The sequence below is a fragment of the Girardinichthys multiradiatus genome, chromosome 20 (assembly GCF_021462225.1).
Source record: "Girardinichthys multiradiatus isolate DD_20200921_A chromosome 20, DD_fGirMul_XY1, whole genome shotgun sequence".
NCBI lineage: Eukaryota > Metazoa > Chordata > Actinopteri > Cyprinodontiformes > Goodeidae > Girardinichthys > Girardinichthys multiradiatus.
The window spans coordinates 36,425,633-36,445,167 of record NC_061812.1 but is presented as its reverse complement, the minus strand read 5'-3'; the positions used below and the strand labels follow the sequence as shown (position 1 = coordinate 36,445,167).

The window sequence follows — 19,535 nt, the reverse complement described above, 5'->3', positions numbered from 1 at the left end:
TCACAAATTAGTTTAAAAAAGTGCATTTACAACAACAACAACATATATAATAATAACATATAACATATGTATAACATAATAACATGTACAACAACAGAGTGTCTTCAGTCAGAGGCTTCTTCAGATCTGCTGTAAGACGGAGCGCTACAGGAGATCCTTCCTGCCCACAGCCATCAGCATCTACAACGGCTCTTTGAAGAAACCTTCATAATGAGCTACAACAACATTTAATTTCCCTTTGGGATTAATAAAGTATTTTTGAATTTGAATTTGAATTGAATTTGAATTTAAAACACAAACTGCTAATTTCCTGTTGTGAGTATTTGGGTTGGTGATATATAAATCGTGCAGATCGCCTAATATTGTACACTATGGCAGACGAGTGACTTTTGGCAGATTTTAACATAGATTCCAAACTGAAAATCATACAAGTTCCATCCCAGTGTGGTCTGGATTTCTTACCACTTCCATACAGTGTCTTGCAAAAGCAGTTTTTGTAGCACTATGACCTGCCAATTTTAGCTGTTTTAGCTGCTACAGCATAAGAAGATAAAAGCCTTGTGAGAGGTTTTTAATTGTTCATAGAAGCAGAGACAACATTACACTGTGTGTGTAAGAGTGCAGTTGCTGAAAAATGGGTTTTACTATTTTTAAAACAAAGACAAAATGATTATAAGGTTAACATTTTAAACTGTAATTGGTGTGGTTAGTGCAGCCAGCATTACTAGAACAATCTCTGTGTATTCCCTAACGAGTGTAGATTCTAGATCCCAACATTTTCAAATCCAGCATGTTCCATGACAGAGGTTTAAAGTCCAAAGGATGAAACAGAGCAAGTTTGCTGTAGTCTGATATGTGTTTTTGTTTTCTGCAGAAAGTCTCACTCTCTAGTATCCTGAATTATACTAAAACCTGGGGGGCAAAGATGTTAATATTTTAACGTCTTGTGGGGTTTTTTCTCTTAGGCTCAGATGCTTTTTGTTTGGCATCGCCTTTTACCTTTTTATTGCCAGGAAGGTATTATTATTTATTTATGCATTGCAATTAATAACATTAAAAGAGAGGTGAGGTGAGATATACTATTTAACAGCAGAGCCTAATGCAACAGTACGCACAATGCAAACACTGAGCATCCCCAGCCACCATGTAGCGGAACAAATAAGTGTCCGTCGGACGGATTTTCCCGACGTACTGCTGCGCTGTAGCCTCCTTTTAAAAACTACCTTCTGAATCTCAGCAGTTCATGGGATTGAAACTAAAAAAAGACAGCAGGGTACTGACAAACCGAGCGGAGACTCAAGAAAAGGATCTTTGTGCTCCATTCGTATATAAGTAAGCTAGCTACTGTAGCTAACACATGCTGTTGTATTAATGGCGAAAACTGTTGCTAAAATCGATCAACAAAGGAGTATAATGTCGTATGGGCTTCTTAGTTATATCGTGAATATTGAGAGTTAGCACTTAATTCAAGAAGTAAAAGATTATTTGTTTTATGGAGGTTTCACCCACTGTAAATGTGCTGGATTTAAACTAGAATGCCTCAGGTTAACTCTTTTAAAATATTTAAATGAAAACGGAGAGATATGAGTTACATTTTCCTTGTAATAAAAGAAGTTATTATATTCCTTATTTCTGGGTGCAATGTCCTGCAAAAATTGTATTTAGTTTAATTTAGGACTGCAACTAAAGATTATTTAGATAATCGATTAATCTGTCGGTTATTTTTCAATTAATAATCAGATAGCTAAAAGTGCTTAATAGATTTTTTTACAGAATTTGAACCAGGTGAAGCTAAAACTTTGCCACTAGAGGATAGAGCATATTTACAGACAAAGAAGGTTTTTCATCTTAAATGCAAAATGTTTATATTTTTTGTACCTAATTACTCAGCAGGGCCGCAGATGGCATGTTTTAGAATCTGTATAGAGTTGTTGATTATTCGAAAACTAAATTAGTTGACGATTATTTCAGTAATCAATTAATCACGGTTAATTGGATTATTTGTTTCAGCTCTAGTTTAATTAACCTTTATTTAACCTGGTAAAAGACGGGGCATTTTAAGTATTCATAACCGCAAAAATTCTTCAATGAACACACCATCACCACGGTGAAAAATGGTGGGGGCAGCATGATGCTTGGTACTGATGCGGATGTTTATCCCCCAGCAGAACAATGACCTAAACACATGGCCCAGTCAAAGTCCAGGCCTAAACCAAATTAGGAATCGGTGGGAAGACTTGAAAATTGATGTTCACATCTCCTCTTCATTTAATCCAAGTGAGCTTGAGCTGTTTTGCTAAGAAGGACCGGTGAAGGTTTTAGTGAGAGGGACCCCTACAGAGAAAGGTTGCTCTATAGCACAGTTGTCAAACTCCAGCACCTTTTAGATGTGTTTCCCTGTCAACACACCTGCATCACATAATCGGGTCAGTAGCAGGGCTCTGTAGAACTTGAGTTCATAAGGTGGTGATTCAGTCCATTGATTCAGATGTGTTGGACTTGGAACACATCAGAAAATTACGGGACACTGGCCCTGGAGGACTGGAGTTTGACACGCTCTATAGTGTAATTATGCAGCTGTAACATGACAGAGTTCAAGGGATATGAATACCTGCAAACCACTGTACACAAAGCTAATTTTGCCACTGTTTGGGCCTTAAGCTTCTTGACAGTATTGATGATCTATTTTGCTGAAAATCTGATAAATTAACCCTTTGCTTTTGAAACCAAAATATGTTCTCTAGGTTTTTGATGTATTAATATGCTAATGTCATCAGAAAGTTTAGGAAGTCTTTCTTGGAGCCTTGATGTAAACAGTTGTGATGGTGCTCATTATCCGTTCAGGTGCAACTAAACCCTCTAAAACATAAGGGAAAATGACGCTGCGAGCTTGTGGGTTTATAGTGTTTCGACGCCTTGTCGGCTGCAACCCCCCACCAGGGACCATTGAGTATCTTCTCTTGCAGACTTCCTATGGAAAACACCACTGGACCCCACCCAAAGGTGGGCAAGGGGCACAAAGTTATCATTTGGACTAAATAATATCACCTTACTTGGATACAATGTTTTTTTAAAATTTATTTTATTTCATATATTTGCTCTCAGGACATGTTGACCCAGGTGAGGACGACCTCACCACAGCTTTAAGAGAGACCAAGGAAGAGGCGGGTCTGGGGTCGGAGCATTTGCAGGTAATAGATGGCTTTGTGCAGGAGCTGCACTACAAGGTTCGCGGCAGACCCAAAGAGGTCCTGTACTGGCTGGCTGAGCTAAGAAACCCTGAGACGGCTGTGACTTTGTCCAACGAGCACCAAGACTACCGGTGGGCCCCGCTGGAAGAGGCCTGCCATCTGGCCGGGTACCGAGACCTGCAGCAGACACTGAGAGCAGCTCACAGACACCTGGAGGCTCGGCAGGACTAAAACTGATGGGTTAGAAGTCCAACTGTGAAGAGGGTCATGCAGGACATAAAGTTTTTCTCAGGTTTTCAGTTTTTAAAAGGTTTTACTTCTCCTGCTGCATCTACAGATTGTGCATTTTAATCTATAGTGCTGTGGGAAAAAATGGAGTAAATACAAAATGTTGTTTCAAATGATTATTTAATTTCTCTAGGGAAAAAGTTAACAACTGCAATCAAACTTTTACGATAACTGGCAATGTGTTTGTAAAATTGCTATAAGGTTTTCCAGCATAAATGGCCTGCTTAGCGTTCCACCTCAGCATCTCAATCGGATTTAAGCCTGAACTTTAACTAGGCCCCCCCAAAGCGGGTGTGGATTTGGCTATGTTCTTTAGACCATTCTCCGGCCGTGTGTGCAGTGCTTTAGATATTGTCCAGAGTTCTTTTGTGTCTTTCTGGATGAGTCGTCATTGCGCTCTTGGAGTAATTTTGGTAGGACGGCTATTCTTGTGAAGGTTCACTACTGTTGCACGATTTCTCCATTTTAAGGATATCCCTCTTACTGTAGTTCACCAGAGTCCTGAAGCTCCAAAACTAGCTTCATAACCCTTTCCATTGAGATTGTTTCTCATCCTATTTTTTCCACATAGTGCCAGGTTGGTTTTGATAACTTCTTTTCTCCTAATGAATGAAATCATTTGAAAATTGTTATAATAATCTTTTCACGATGACTTACTGAAATTTAATTGTGAAAAAAACATAAGAAATCTAATGGGCGAATACTTTTCACAAAACTGTATGCACAAATTCGGGCAACCTTGGAGACTCATGTTTTTCATGAATGTGATAATGTAAATGTACAGGTACTTCCATGGTTATAGTCATGTAATGGGGATTAAATAAATGCTTCTTAATGTGAGTAATATAATGGATAAAGTCAGTTGTAAGCTTTTCATTCAACCACAAGGGGGAGACAAAGGTGAATAATTAATGCCACAAGGCTTAAAGTATGAGTTTGTTGACACAAAGTTGTTGCTGCTCAGAAAATAAGCGTGCAGCGTCATTGTTATGCCACCAGTCATAACATGTAAGAAATGCTAAGTGCATATATTGAAGGCAAGTGCTCTTTTATTGTGTCTTTTTGTTTGACTTCTAATGTTCTGATGAGAAACAAAATGTCTTTGGATTTGGATCGGAGTTTGGATTGTTTTCAATTCAAGCTTTCAGGATAGCCATGTCCCAAATGATTGAGAATCCACACTAAAGATGTAAGAAAGACATTTGATTTGTCTAGAGATGAATGTTCCTAACAGATAAAACAACAAGAAACCCCAGGATTAGATTCATTTATATAATCAAAGAAACTGTACCTGTCTTAAATATATTTTTATGTGTCTTTAAATTATCGATTAATGTTTCCAGAATTAAATTTCAAGTTTTTTTCCATCAGATTTATCATATTTTGAGCTCCTGAGTACAGAACGTTTACCTCATTGGGTTTGATTATTGTATCTTAAATTGGTCATGAAACCACACAGTGCTGCTGTGTAGTAAAATGTTTTATCTGGAGAAACTTAGATCAGTTTCTCTTCAAAATCTATAAACCCGGAGAGGTTTGTGTACAGCTTTACATTATATACAGATTTACATCACAGGTTATGATTTGGGATCATTTTATTCATTTAGTAAACTGTTTGGCATTTAGACAGGACCCAGTTTAAGAGCCACAGTTCTAGTTTACAATCTAAAAAGGTCTAGAAGCCCAAGAAAGCAGGGAAAATGCTTCATTTTTATTTTTCAATATGTGTCTCAGAAACCAAGTTGTTATAATGATGAGTTGCACAAAAATGTACGTTTTGGTGTGGAGAACAAAAGAAAAATAAGTATATAAATATATATCAATTTAAAATGCTTGAGAAATGTTTGTCCTTGACAGGATGGGGAAGAAAATCTGGAAACATTTTCCATACTTTCCCAGATGTGGGAAAATGTTCATATCAAAACCTGCGTTTATCATATTTGAAAGATGTTTCTTATTTTAGCAGTAGCTAAAAGGTCATATTGATTAAACAATATCATAATTTTAAAATTTTTTGATTAAAAAACAAATATACAAATGACGTGGAAAATACAGCAAGTGGTAATTAATGGTCCGAAACAGGTTTCAAATACCAACTTTTATTGATTTTTAAAATAACTTTACAATTTGAACACAATAACTGTACTTTTGCATACTTTTTCAACCTTAGCCTGAAACCCCATGTTTTGTGTTGGGTGATTTTTAGGCTCTGTGAGGCGGATCAAAACCATTTTTTTTTTTGTTTTTTTTTTTGCAAAAACGGAAATCCACGAGAAAAATACGCATCCTTGCGATAGAAAAGAAAATGTCAATAAATCCAACACAGATAGCATTGGCATCAACAGGTGTGCACTTTGATGTGGATGGGTCGGTCTTTCAGCAGTGACAGTCATTGATGGGGTCCATCTACCCATAAAAAAGTGTACACCTTAAAATAACTAAAGGTTTCATTCAGATTTTGTGTGCAGCTGTGTGTATGGAATATATACAGTGAGGAAAATAAGTATTTGAACATCCTGCGACTTTGCAAGTTCTCCCACTGAGAAATCATGGAGGGGTCTGAAATTTTCATCTTGGGTGCATGTCCACTGTGAGAGACATAATCTAAAAAAAAAAAAAATCCGGAAATCACAATGTATGATTTTTTAATAATTTGTTTTACTGCTGCAAATAAGTATTTGAACATCTGCCAATCAGCACAAATTCTGGCCCTCAGAGACTTGTTAGTCCGCCTCTAAAAAGTTCGCCTCCACTCCACTTATTATTCTAAATTAGAAGCACCTGTTTAAGGTCGTTAGCTGCATAAAGACACCTGTCCACCCAACACAATCAGTAAGACTCTAACTACTAACATGGCTAAGACCAAAGAGCTGTCCAAAGACACCAGAGACAAAATTGTAGACCTCCACAAGGCTGGAAAGGGCTATGGAGCAATTGCCAAGCAGCTTGGTGAAAAAAGATCAACTGTTGGAGCAATTATTAGAAAATGGAAGAAGCTGAACATGACTGTCAATCTCCCTCGGACTGGGGCTCCATGCAAGATCTCACCTTGTTGGCGTATCAATGATCCTAAGAAAGGTGAGAAATCAGTCCAGAACTACACGGGTGGAGCTGGTCAATGACCTGAAGAGAGCTGGCACCACTGTTTCCAAGGTTACTGTGGGTAATACACTAAGACGTCATAGTTTAAAGTCATGCATGGCACGGAAGGTTCCCCTGCTTAAATCGGCACACGTCCAGGCCCGTCTTAAGTTTGGCGATGACTATTTGGATGATCCAGAGGAGTCATGGGAGAAAGTTCTGTGGTCAGATGAGACCAAAATACAACTTTTTGGTCTTAATTCCACTCACTGTGTTTGGAGGACGAAGAATGATGAGTACCATCCCAAAAACACCTTCCCTACTGTGAAGCATGGGGGTGGAAGCATCATGCTTTGGGGGTGTTTTTCTGCACATGGGACAGGACGACTGCATTGTATTAAGGAGAGGATGACCGGGGCCATGTATTGCGAGATTTTGGGGAACAACCTCCTTCCCTCAGTTAGAGCATTGAAGATGGGTCGTGGCTGGGTCTTCCAACATGACAATGACCCATAGCACACAGCCAGGATAACCAAGGAGTGGTTCCGTAAGAAGCATATCAAGGTTCTGGAGTGGCCTAGCCAGTCTCCAGACCTAAACCCTACAGAAAATCTTTGGAGGGAGCTCAGACTCCGTGTTTCCCAGCAACAGCCAAGACACCTGGCTGATCTGGAGAAGATCTGTGTGGAGGAATGGGCCAAAATCCCTGCTGCAGTTTGTGCAAACCTGGTGAAAAACTACAGGAAACCTTGACCTCTGTAATTGCAAACAAAGGCTACTGTACCAAATATTAGCATAGATTTTCACAGGTGTTCAAATAGTTATTAGCAGCAGTAACACACAAATTATTTAAAAAAATCATACATTGTGATTTCTGGATTTTTTTTTTTTTTTTTTTTGATTATGTCTCTCACAGTGGACATGCACCTAAGATGGAAATTTCAGACCCCTCCATGATTTCTAAGTGGGAGAACTTGCAAAGTCGCACGGTGTTCAATTAATTATTTTCCTCTATATATATTTTTTAAATAACTAGTGCTTTCCTCCATTCAACCTTATAAAAACCAAGGGCAACATTTAGTTTAAAACTGGTTGATGCTGTCGCTCCAACTGGGCCTTAATCTTTGAAACTGTGATTCTGATTCAGATCTGAAGCTTTGCCAGGAACTGAATGTGGCTTTTAAGCAGATGTAGAAATGAAAACTGGTGCAACCCTTTGATGTGTGTGGCAAAAATGCACAAAAATGCAAAGTTTAACGCAGACAGGAAACGGGAACCGTTGGCCTGGTTCTGTCTGGAGTCATGGCTCCACAGAGTGTAGTCCTGCACAGAAACTAAGCTCAAGTAAAAGCACAAGCTGTGTTTTTTTTGGGTTTTTTTTTTCCCAATGATGCTGATTAGCAGCCGTTGAGCCAGGTTAGTTGGTTTTTTTTTTCCTAAATAATAAATATGCTAACCTGCAACCAACTGCAGCTTAAATCAAGTATTTTCCTACTTTCTATGAATACTTTAAATGTTACTCTTTGAAGTTTGGACATCAGAAGTAGATCATTATTGTGCTTTCTTTTCTGGAGTAGTTGTGTATTTTTCTATAGATTGGAGAGGATCTTTCAGGAAGTTTTCATCTTTAATTCTGTGCATCACGCTGTAATATCTAGTAGCTAAGAAATGTTGATTTTTCTCATTTTTATTTGGTGTAGAGCACATAATATGCACATGTTTGTAAATGATGTGGATCCAATAATGTAGGAACTACTAACTGCTAAACTTCATACAAATAAAAATGACACAGAATCGAATTTTCAAATTGATTTTTATGAATATATTCGAATGAAGAAATATTTAACAGATGTTTTTAACTGATCTTTTTTATTTTTTATTCCACAATGAATTCAAGGATTTAAAGGATCAACTAAGATACAATAAAATGAGATCACCTTAAATAGACAAATGATCTGATTCTCTTCTAACTGAGCAGTAAAACTCAGAATCACTGATCAGCCAAAACATTTTGAGCTTCTATTAAATAGGTCCAACCTCATTTTCCTAGTACTTCATCAATTAATTACCCAATTATCAAAAGTTGGCCAAGTTTCCCAGGACAGGCTCTAGGAAGTGATCAGCAGGTCGAATAATAATAGTAAATGAATAAATAAAAAGTTTTCCTTGCAGTCTTTCACATATCAGCAAAAACATGTTTTCTTATAAAGTTTGAGTTTAGTAAAAACCCGATAAAGGTTAGTGACACAATCTATATTGCATGAATGGTAAAAATCTTGTAATTTTCCATTTTTGTTGGATTCAAAACCCTGACTTCTATCAAAGGATTTGCAGCACTTTTGTCCATTTTGGTAGATGTTACCTTTAATAATTTACTTAACATTTGAGAGGAGTTTATATATAAAAATGTTTAGTAAATGCATTAAAACTAAGAACATTTTCAGTCCATTATTACATTAACCAAGAACGTGCACTTTTTTTGAGTTTAATAACAAAATCAAGCAACATTGAGGGATTGGCTGTGATGCATAATTTAGGATGATATTGGAATTCCTTAGTTTTGTTCTGTATTTAAAATTACCACATCATCACAGTACCTGCAGCACTTTGTACAAAAAAAAAAAAATGAAATCAGGCAAAATTGGAATCGGCAGGCCGGTCATTGGAGAAAACCAGAAATTAGTGAGCTTATTGTTGCATTTCTAGTAGTAATTCTTCGAAAGAAAAACAAAATTGGGATTTGCTGGCACTGAACTAAAAGAAAACAAAAAAATGGCATAGGCTAGTAAAAGCCTGATTGCTGCATCTCTGTCTTGCAGATGATATAACCCAGCACCAGGATGACTTTCACTTCAGCTGTCAGTGGTCGTAATAGAATAGCAGGTCTGTGCTGTCACAACATGTTAAACAATTCATTTCGGAGATGCACAAAGTTGGTTCTTTCAAATCCTTAACAGCGATGTTTGTGCACAATGGAGGGGAAGGCATCAGAAACCTGTGGGACATTTCCTCCCCATGTTGCTTCAACAAATCAGATCAACTGATCCAGTCTCTGTGGGCTTCCAAAGAACAGGGCCGGGAGAAAAGGTTTCACTCCTTTGGCCTCACATTTAAATCCAATGGTTACCTCATGATAAGTTTAGTCAAGAATATGTGACTCCTCTGCATGCTTTTCAGATGAAACCTACTGGTGGAGGGCATAAAAATCCCTCCATTTTGAATCACTGGTTTGGCCCAGAGTGCTCTACAGGACAACAGCTTCTTAAAACAAAAACATCTGTACTTTATGAATTTATTTCAGTCAATGCGCTGTTAAGCATGTTCCAAAGCTTAATACTACAAAGGTCTGGCGTTTTTCTGAATCCCTCAAATCCCCGGCCTAGTCCAGGCTGGCTACAGCAGCACTGAAGAGAGTCTTTTCTCAAGCTGCAACTTTCATTCATCACTCAGGTGAACGCAGCCTGAATGCTGTCCAATAGTTGGGTGAAGATTAAAAAAACTTGACATCATAGAGAACAAAAAAAACCCCACTAAAAGAAAATGCACACACACGCACACAAACAGGTAACAGGAAATCAGTGTCATGTTTTTTTCTTTTAAACAAACTAATACATGTCCAATCCTAATGAATTTGAATCAAAGCACAAATTGGAGTCACACTGCAAAAATCAAAATTTTTCTTAACCACTGCATCTCAATGTGTGCCTAAAAGACAAGTCCTCCTAGAGTTATTCTGATTTTCTTAACTTGGCTCTTGCAGGAAGAAAACTAAGATAAAGACCCTAAACAAGACCAAATGCAACACTGAGTGGTGTGTAAACGGTCAGATGTGGATTGGAGACTATTGGAGCAATGTGGCCCGCTAATAAGCGGGAACCGGAGCTTAGGATCAGTCGTTTGCTTCTGAGCATCATCACTGACTGGTTTTTCTTTCCCAGTGAGAGTCGACTGAGGCCCTGAGGTTCAAGAGGCGGAGTCAAGCGTGGGAGACAATGGGGTGATCGAAATTATTGAGGCTTTACCCAGCATGCCAGAGAAATGTTTATGGTACCTTGCAAAAGTATTCACACCTCTCTGTGCCCACATTGCATCCACAAAATTCAATGTATTTCACATGAAAGACAAACACAAAGTTGTGCATAACTGTAAAGTTGGGAGAAAAACTTTGCTATGAATAAAGTGTAAAAAGTGTGGCATGGATTTGCTTGTAGCCATCCTGCCTTCAAACCTCACCTGACTAGCAGATAAGGTCCAGCTGTGTGCAGTTTAATCTCAGCATAGATGCTGCTGCTGCTCTGTCAAGAGACCTCAAATGTTTGTTACATTAGTGAACAAACAGCATCATGAAGACCCAGAAACACACCAGACAAGTCATGGAGAAAATTGTGGAGAAGACAGGCCGGGCGAAAAAAGCCCTAATGTGAGAGGCAGCCAGGAGGCAACTCTGGAGAAGCTACAGACTAACGGGAAAATCTCTTAATAGGTTAACTGGAAGTTAAATATTAACTTTTACAAAATGGCCTTTATAAAAAAGTGACAAGAAGGTCATTGTTCAAAGAAAGTCCTTTTTGCAGAGAACACAGCAAACATGTGGAACGTACTGCTCTCGTCAGAGGAGACCAAAACGCGGCTTTTGGCCTACATGAAAACATTATCAGTGGTGGAAAACTAACACTGAACATCACCTCAAACACGTCTCCACGGTTTTGCATGATGGGGGCAGCATCATGATATGGGAATGCATTTCCCCAGAGGGACGGGGTCAGAGGTGCTTCATTTTACACTTCTTTGTGTTGGTCTATCACATTAAATCCCAATATATTACATTGAACTTGATGGTTGTAGTGTGAAAATGTTTACGAGGTACACTGTAAGACAATCATGTCAACGTCAAACAGAGAACTTTGAGATAAAGAAATGTCCTAAATGAGAGTGAGAGGACAAGCTGCCCATCACATTGATCGCCTGATGAGCAGAAGTGCCAAATGTCGCCTCACTAGACTGAGACACAGCAGGCTGGTGCCTATCTGCAGCGGCCATTGGGCAAGGGATGTGGTATGGACAGGTTGCCAGTCCATCAACAGACAACATGGAGACACACAGGACAAACAATGTATGCACACACACGTGCGCGCACAAACACCACCAAAGGTACATTTAGAGAGACCAATTAACCTAACAGTCATGTTTTCGGACTGTGGGAGGAAGCCGGAGTACCTGGTGAGAACCCATGCATGCACCGGGGAACAAGCAAACTCCATGCAGAAAGACCCCAGGCCAGGATTTGAACCTGGGACCTTCTTGCTGCAAGGCAACAGGGCCACCCCCAGCTACAAGAAAATACATGATGGATCCAATATCTCATTTAACTCCAGAACAAGAGCTGGCAGGTGGCAGTGGGGTTCAACAGACCACCACAAACACAACTTATTTCTGTCACCTGTCAAGACTAAAAGTCTGTCTATTCAGAAAACAGTTTCTACCAGTTTATACTGATACCATGTTGCTTCATTTTTAATAAGTACATTTCCACTAGTAACTTGTATATTAAAAGAAAGCTATTCATTATTTTCATCAATAGTGACAATGTCATCCAAATCTGGACCAGACAGACTCGAGGAGATGGCATCCTCACAATATTAATGCATGAAGCACAATGAACTGTGAGAACATTAAAGATACAGAACCAAGGAAGACATCAGTGATGAAGAGTGACCAAATATTCGTATATGAAATAAAAACACAGGAACTGGTCGCATCAAAAATTACACAAACTAGACTGGTGATGTAAATATTCAGCAGGAGGGTTATCTAGTTTGACATCTGCATGCCGAAGTGGAGAATAGAAAATGACTGAATATTTTAGAAACGTGAAATATGAGTTTTAACACTTTTCTCAAGAATCTCTTTCTCTGGGTTTGAATATTTTCACAACTCAAACTTTGCTAAGCAGTAGACAGAGTTCACGGTGTTGTTAAGGCAAACGGTGAGAACACCAAACTCTGACTTACAGCAGAATAAAGTGCCAACAAAAACTCTGTTGCAAAGTTTGTTTTTTGACAGCATGTGAAAACTTTGACTTGATCAAATCTGTTAGTTTTCTAAATGATTAAATGTTTTGGCAGTAGACTTTTGACCCCCCCCCCCCCCCCCCCCCGTTTGTGCAAAAACATGCACACACACACACACACACACACATCCACACACTGAAAAATGAAAGCCGACGGCAGGACTAAAATGGCAGGGAGGATTTATCATCCGAGATCATCATGAGTCTTCATTGCCAGAGTCGTCCTGGTTGTCATAGAGCCTGGTGGACGTCCCACCTTCCTCCAGAAAGCTGATGCCGCCGGCCTCACCCACAGACTCCATCTCGCTCTCGTCTTCCTCCTCGTCCTCCTCCTCCATGTCGTCGTCGTAGAGGTCGTCGTACAGAAGGTCAGAGCTGCTGTCCTGAGAGGGAACCCTGGTCTGGACGCAGTACTCCGCCAACGTGGTCGGCACCTTGACGCCATCCCGCTCAGCCTCTGCTGCCGTTGACAACACCTGTTTCCTGCAGGCAAAATGGGGAAAAAAAACTTTAACTCTGAGTTTAAAAAAATATTACATTTAAGCTTAGTGTAAGGCTAAGAAAATACAGGTTTACACTTCATCTTAATAAAGCAATATGTTTATTTCTGTTTCTTTTATTGATTAAGGCTTACATCTAGTGAAAACCCCAAAATATGTTTCCCATAAAATTAGAATATCATGTACGAACAATAAAAAATATTTTTTTAATGCAAAAAAAAAAAAAAAAAAAAACGCTACACTATGACACACTGCTGACATCGACAGTCTTCACAATGTTGGTAAGCCACAAACGGTCACTGCTAAATAAACTTGCTATTCAGAATCCTGTATTTAAGCATATCGATGGAAAATTGAGTGAAGGCAAAAACTGTGGTGCAAAAGGCCCACCAGCAAAAAGGCTAGCCACAGCCCTGAGAGTAAAGGTCATTGAGTCAGTGCTTCAAGAACCACCACACATACAGACCTAATGAGGACATAGACTATGAGCATTCCTTGTGTTAATCCCCTCCAGAACCAGAGAGAATGTTAGTATCCCCTTATACTGGGTTAGGCAAAAAAAGGAGTAGACTTTTGCCAAGTGGTCCAAAATCCTGCTTTCAGATGAAAGGAAATTGTGCATTTGATTTGGAAATCACTGTCTTAGAACATGCCTAACATGAGCCCCACAGAGAAAATATTGAGTATTGTGAAGAGGAACATGAGAGACGCTAGAACCAACAATGCTAACGGGCTAAAGTTGACCATTAAAGCAACCTGGGCATAGTTAATTTACCTCAGTAGATTTACAGGCTGATCACCTCCATGCAATGCAGCATCGATGCAATAATTCATGCAAAAGGAGCCCCAACCAAGTATTGAGTGCACATACTACACAGCACATGGACATACCTTTCAGTAGGCTGACACTTCTCTTTTAAAAATCCTTTTTTATTGGTTCTAATGTCATATTTAATTTTCCAAGAAGCTAAATTTGGGGTTTTCATCAGCTGTAAACAATAATTATCAAAATTAACGGAAATAAACGCATTAAATATATCACTCTGTGTGTCTCAATTATACCCGAATTTCATTTTTTTAAAGGGAATTACAGAAATAAATGACCTTTTTCAGAATCAGAATCAGAAAAGCTTTATTGCCAAGTACGTTTTTGGACATACAAGGAATTTGTTTTGGCGTAGTTTTGACTGAGAGGCCCCGGTTTACAGTCATCGCAGCGCCTTACCTTATAATCTCTGCGTACTCCTTATCTTTGCCTTTGCTGTCCCTCCATTTGCGAAACATGACCGAGGCGTCTACATTGGCTGGAGAGAAGGTGTTGGGCTCGTTGAGTAGAGAGATCACACTGAGCAGGATCGTCCTAGATCAGATAACAGAACAAATGTACATACAGAAACCAACAGCAGTCAAATATCAGATTGCAGTGTTAAAAACAAGAAGTGGTTTTTAAAAGCTTCATCACAGCACAGTCTAGAACATTATTCTCCTTCTCTGTCCCCCATGTGGGTCAATTACACGCTAACCCCACTCCGCTCAAGTTTCCAAACACAGCCTCAGCATTTACCTCAGTGATGGGAATCCTGCTGACATGCAGTTATTCACAAAGCTGCCTTATGGGGATGTCTCCATTTTCAGATGTTATACAGAACAAAGCAATGGCAGAAAAATATCACTTCAGCAATTCCGATCCCGATTTGCATTTTCTAAATTAGCATCAAACATACTTGTAAAATTTGCTGGAATTTTGTGTGGAAGTTTTTCAATTATGTTAGTTTATTTGCAGCCATTTAGTAATAAAATAGACGAGCGATTTAACATAAAAACGGTGCTTCTGTTTTATTCCTCATGTTTTTCTTCCTCCATCAGGGAATGGAAATGACTTATTTTTCAAGTTTGATGGCTCTCTATAAGACATACAAAATAAACAAAGTAACTCCTTCATTTCCAGCTTTTTTAGCCTGCTTTCTAGTTTAATTACTTGTAGGAATATGCAAGACAACAAGAAAACTACACCACCAGACATAGTGTTGCAGAATACGGCATGCTGCTGGGAAAATACCTGACATTCTGGGTGGGGTTCCACCTCTCAGATGGCAGCTCCCCGCTCTGTGGGTCATCAACAGGCGGGTGCAAGATGGAGATGCATACATCTCCGTTCTGGAGAAAACAGAAAATAGCACACTTATTTTCACACTTGCTGAAAAAACAAGAACAGCTGCTATAAATTCAAAACCTGCATGATTAATGTCAAATCTTACTAAATGTATTTTACGACTAAACTCATCTACAAGTTCTCCGCTCTTCCTAAAGATAAGGAAGTTAATGAAGTTAACTTCTTCCTAAAGTTGAAGAGAATGTGGGCATTATTTAAACATGATAAAGTTACAATGAAACGGAAATGAAGATGTTTTTTGCTGCATCAGGAAGAGTGGTTGCACATGTTCTTCACAACCTGCTTTTCCACTGAATGAAAAGAAGCTAAAAGATCTTGATGGAACCTGCTTCAATGTCCCGCAAACAAAATATCTCCAGTGGGATCTCCTCATCATGCCAGTGATGGTGGAACTGTCCAGATTAGATTTTTCCCATCTTTGATGCATGCTTGCAAAGTCCAAATGGGTGAGTTTGTGAAGTCTGAGGAGCATTTTTTGCTCTTTAAGCCCTTCTCTCGCATATGTTATAGTTATTGAGGTGCAGCTAGCATCAGTAAGGACCTTAATTTGGGTTGAGGATCTGCCAGTGTCTTTACAGACAACCCATTGGATTCCTCAACTCAGCACAGATGAAGGCTTTATTTTAATCAACCACTTGATGGTTTTGTCCCAACCACCTCTGAGCCTTTAAAGAAATTTAAAATGTTGCCTTAATGTGTCCAGCCTTGGCAGTGATGGAGCATTGTGAAAGCCTTGCTTGTGTCCCGTTCAAAGACAGGAAGCCTTTTTGCCTTGAGCCTAATCGTCATCTGGTCATAGCAGTGAAAAATGACACAAACGTCGGATTTGTGTCCGGAATTTGACTTTTTAAAGCAGCGGTCTTTACGTTTTGATCAGATGAACAGCCTGTGTGGGTTTAAACACGGTTTTTAATAATTTGCCTTCTCTTTCTTGCTCCTGATTCTTCTTCAGGCATTTTGAAGCTCAACTTACAACCTGTTTCTGAGTTATTTGATTTTCATTGCAGCAGTTTACTTTTCCTCCTTGGTAAATGTGAGTGAGGCTGCAGGATGTCCTCGTGGTGTTTCCCAGCAGGGTGAATGAGGTCTACGTAGGAAAGAAGAAAGGAGGTAGGGTTTTTCTTTCTTTTACTCTCTTTTTGAAAGCGTGTGGACATCCCCTCAATCTACGCCCAAGGGGCCACAAAATGCTCACTTTACTGAAGTACAGCTGTGGTGTTTCAGCGTGGGTTTGTGATGGTCTTCAATGGTACAAATGAAAATGTGAAAAAGTGACCAAAAACAAAACAGCAGTGTACTAAACATATGTCTATCCTATACAATCTTTGCATGGTTTATGCACACTTTTTGTGGCACAGGATAACAAAATATCACTAGTTTGAGTGCTTATGCGCTTAGCATGGTCTCAGTTTGCGGGTAAATGAGTGTCTGTGCGTAAAGATTCAAGCTAGGTATTGTAAGGCTGCTGAAATGCTGAGGTGATGAAGAGGCACTGGACAATACTTCGTACAGACAACTGCAAGTTTTTTTTTTTTTGGTTATCTATCTTATCAATTAAAACAAACATTATTCAGTCCTTCCATTTGTGCCATCTGAAACCTGTTGACTGTAACAAATGTTACCTAAATTATTTATTTAAAAAAAACAAGCTCATGTTACCGAACACATACGTAAGTTGTTAAAAAGTGCTTGAGCCACCGTAGCTCTGCAAACCTCATTAAATATACAACAACTTCAAGGCAACAGAAACTCTGAAACCTACATCAGCAACAAAATTGTGCCGTTACATCTAGCTTATGCATTCTACAATTTCCCTTAACTGGCAGACCTGGTAATGTGTTGGTCAACACCAAAAGCTGACTTCTTTTCAGAAGCACACAAAAACGTCCAGAGCTACTGTACATGAAGCCGAAAGCTTTTACCTCGTAAATGTTTGGGTGCCACATCTTAGTCAGGAAGCGAAATGTAGGCGGGGAGTATGGGTAGTCAACTGGGAACTTGATGTGAGCCTGGAGGAACAGATAGAGACAGAGCTGATTTAAGTTCATGTAGTTTTGAGCCTTTGTTGGGACCTCAGCCTTACAGGCACAACGGACAGATGACCTGCCGTTGAATAGTACGTATCTCTGCTGACAGAATAAAATATTATCTTTTAACTAGAAGACCAGTGGGTTCAAAAAGTCCCTTCTATTGGAAAAAGGAATGTAAGTTAGCACTGTCTGGTCTTTATTTTACTGAAGTAAAAGGTCTTGGCTTCCTTGAGGAAGACCTTGATAAAACCAACCTGTATCGATTCAGTTAAACTGAAAGGCTGCTCTACAAAAAGGCCATTTTTGAGTAAAAATGTAAATCTCCAACGTTCACTTAGAGCAAACGTTATTACACAAAAAAAGCGTTTGCAACTTTTTCATCCTGTTCATTCCTTCCATCATTTCTGACCAGCTTCTCTGGCCCTGCTAAAGAAAAACGTCCCCACAGCTTGACGCTGCCACCACCGTGTTTAACTTTGGGGATGATGTGCAGTGTTAGTGTTACGCCACAACAATGACTTTCTTTTGTGGTGTAATAGTTGTCTTGTTAATAAATACTCCCCCCACTGAGCTGTGGATCTCTGCAGCTCCTGCAGAGTTAACGTGTGCCTCTTCGCTGCTTCTGATTGTTTCTTCCAGACCAGTCTTTTGTCTGAACAGTGCGCTCTAAGATGTTAAACATTTGGGATGATATTTTATAACCCAACTATACTCTAAACTTTAAACACAGCTCTCTCCCTGACCTTTCTACTGTGACTCTGTTTGCTCAACAGACCTTCAAAGAAGGGCTGGATTTTTACTGACATGAAATTACAGATTGGTGTGTAATTTCATGTCAGCGTACTTTAACTGAAATGTTACTTTTAAAGGCAATTTGTTGCCCTTGTTTGTATTTAGGGGTATTGCAGTAAAGTGGGCTGAAAACAAATGAGCGCCACACTTTTCAGATTTTTATTGGTCAAAATAATTAAAAACCATAAATTGCTTTTTTGTGTTAGTCAATCCCATAAAATGTGCTTGAAACATGACAAAATGTGGAAAAGGTCAAGGGTTATGAATAGTTTTGTTATTCACTGTAAATACGGTTCCATTTTTTTCAGATTATTATAATTGAATTATTTAATTGTAAGCACTGTAAGCTTAAGTGTGCACCCAACAGTCTCACATTAGCTGCACGCCAGTCAGATAAGACTATCCTCCGCCCACAGTTAATCACTGAACTACACCCTTGCAACCATGTTTAAGTAGAAATACTAAAATAGTCTTTATAGATTGGCAGGTGTTTTACAGTTTGAAAGTACAAAAACACATAAAACATGACAATAAAAGCAATAACAACAGTGGGCTATATATCCCATTTACAACCCAATATATTTGTTGCCCCCTTTGAAAAAGCAGCAGTTTTCAGTTTATATTTAATTTTCCAGCTTTGTAAAAAAGTTTTAATTGAACAGGAACTCACTGGGTTGACTGTCACCCTCCGCAGAATTATTTTAAAAGTATAATTAAGGAGATCCTCAAGGAAAAAAAAAACAGTTTTTATAGTCAGTTAAATAAAGACTTTCCAATAAAAATAAAAATAAAATTCAGATGTTACTGATACACAGGTAAGGTCAACATTTCCCAGCCAATGTCCACTTTTAACTTGTATAATTACTACATTCGCTGGGTGTTTATTCGATATGTTTGGCTTAAATCTATGCTTCTAAAACAAAATGTTCAAAACTAAATGTTATAGACTGCACCGTTATAACTGTGATCAGTATTTTATATTATTTTAGTAGCAGTTGAAATAAACTTTTTCTTTTTTTAATAGCAGCAAGTAAATACTATAGATACTGCCAAGGATACGATCAAACTGTGGTTACTGATATTTATTATTGTCGCGTAGAATCGTTGACCTATCCATGCCCAGTGGGAGCTCGAAATGGCAAGTAAATATAGCTGTTAGCCTAACAAACAGTGCTTCAACATTTTAACCACACTACCCTTCTTTAGCATCTGCAAATCTGTGTATGAGAACGATCGTCTGCATTTTTTCTAATGCTTCTCTTATTTTTATCTGCGAAAGAGTCATCTGATCCATAAGGATGTAATGGAAAAAGTTCATACAGGGCAAGGCAAAACAAACTGCTCATTAAAGATCATGCAAAGAGAACTTATTTGACCTGTTCTGTACATTCATGCATGACCACAACCTCA

At 38.8% G+C, this 19,535-nt stretch overlaps 2 protein-coding genes across 3 annotated transcripts in view; one reads left to right on the top strand and one right to left on the bottom strand.

Annotated features, from left to right (window-relative positions):
• The first annotated feature begins 1,166 nt into the window (after positions 1-1,166).
• Positions 1,167-4,734, top strand: nudt2 (nudix (nucleoside diphosphate linked moiety X)-type motif 2). Its single transcript, XM_047346361.1, has 3 exons — positions 1,167-1,332; positions 2,845-3,003; positions 3,106-4,734. The coding sequence occupies exons 2-3, from the start codon at positions 2,877-2,879 to the stop codon at positions 3,420-3,422; spliced, it is 444 nt and encodes a 147-aa protein (XP_047202317.1). The 5' UTR covers positions 1,167-1,332; positions 2,845-2,876; the 3' UTR covers positions 3,423-4,734.
• A 3,622-nt stretch (positions 4,735-8,356) lies between these two features.
• The window catches only part of ube2r2 (ubiquitin-conjugating enzyme E2R 2), a 29,363-nt gene continuing 18,184 nt past the window's right edge, over positions 8,357-19,535 (bottom strand). For both annotated transcript variants that reach the window (XM_047346844.1, XM_047346843.1), the window contains 4 exons: positions 17,226-17,312; positions 15,190-15,287; positions 14,356-14,490; positions 8,357-13,113 (listed from right to left, as the gene is read on the bottom strand). In XM_047346844.1, the coding sequence (XP_047202800.1) occupies positions 12,828-13,113; positions 14,356-14,490; positions 15,190-15,287; positions 17,226-17,312 (606 nt within the window). In that variant the 3' untranslated portion in view covers positions 8,357-12,827. The remainder of the gene's footprint in view (positions 13,114-14,355; positions 14,491-15,189; positions 15,288-17,225; positions 17,313-19,535) is intronic.

What these genes read in the sequence shown, in the direction of transcription:
- nudt2 (XM_047346361.1), top strand. Translation starts at nt 2,877, where the DNA reads ATGACGCTGCGAGCTTGTGGGTTTATAGTGTTTCGACGCCTTGTCGGC. An exon ending in CCACTGGACCCCACCCAAAG is followed by an intron (nt 3,004 to 3,105) that starts GTGGGCAAGGGG and finishes ATTTGCTCTCAG; the next exon opens with GACATGTTGACCCAGGTGAG.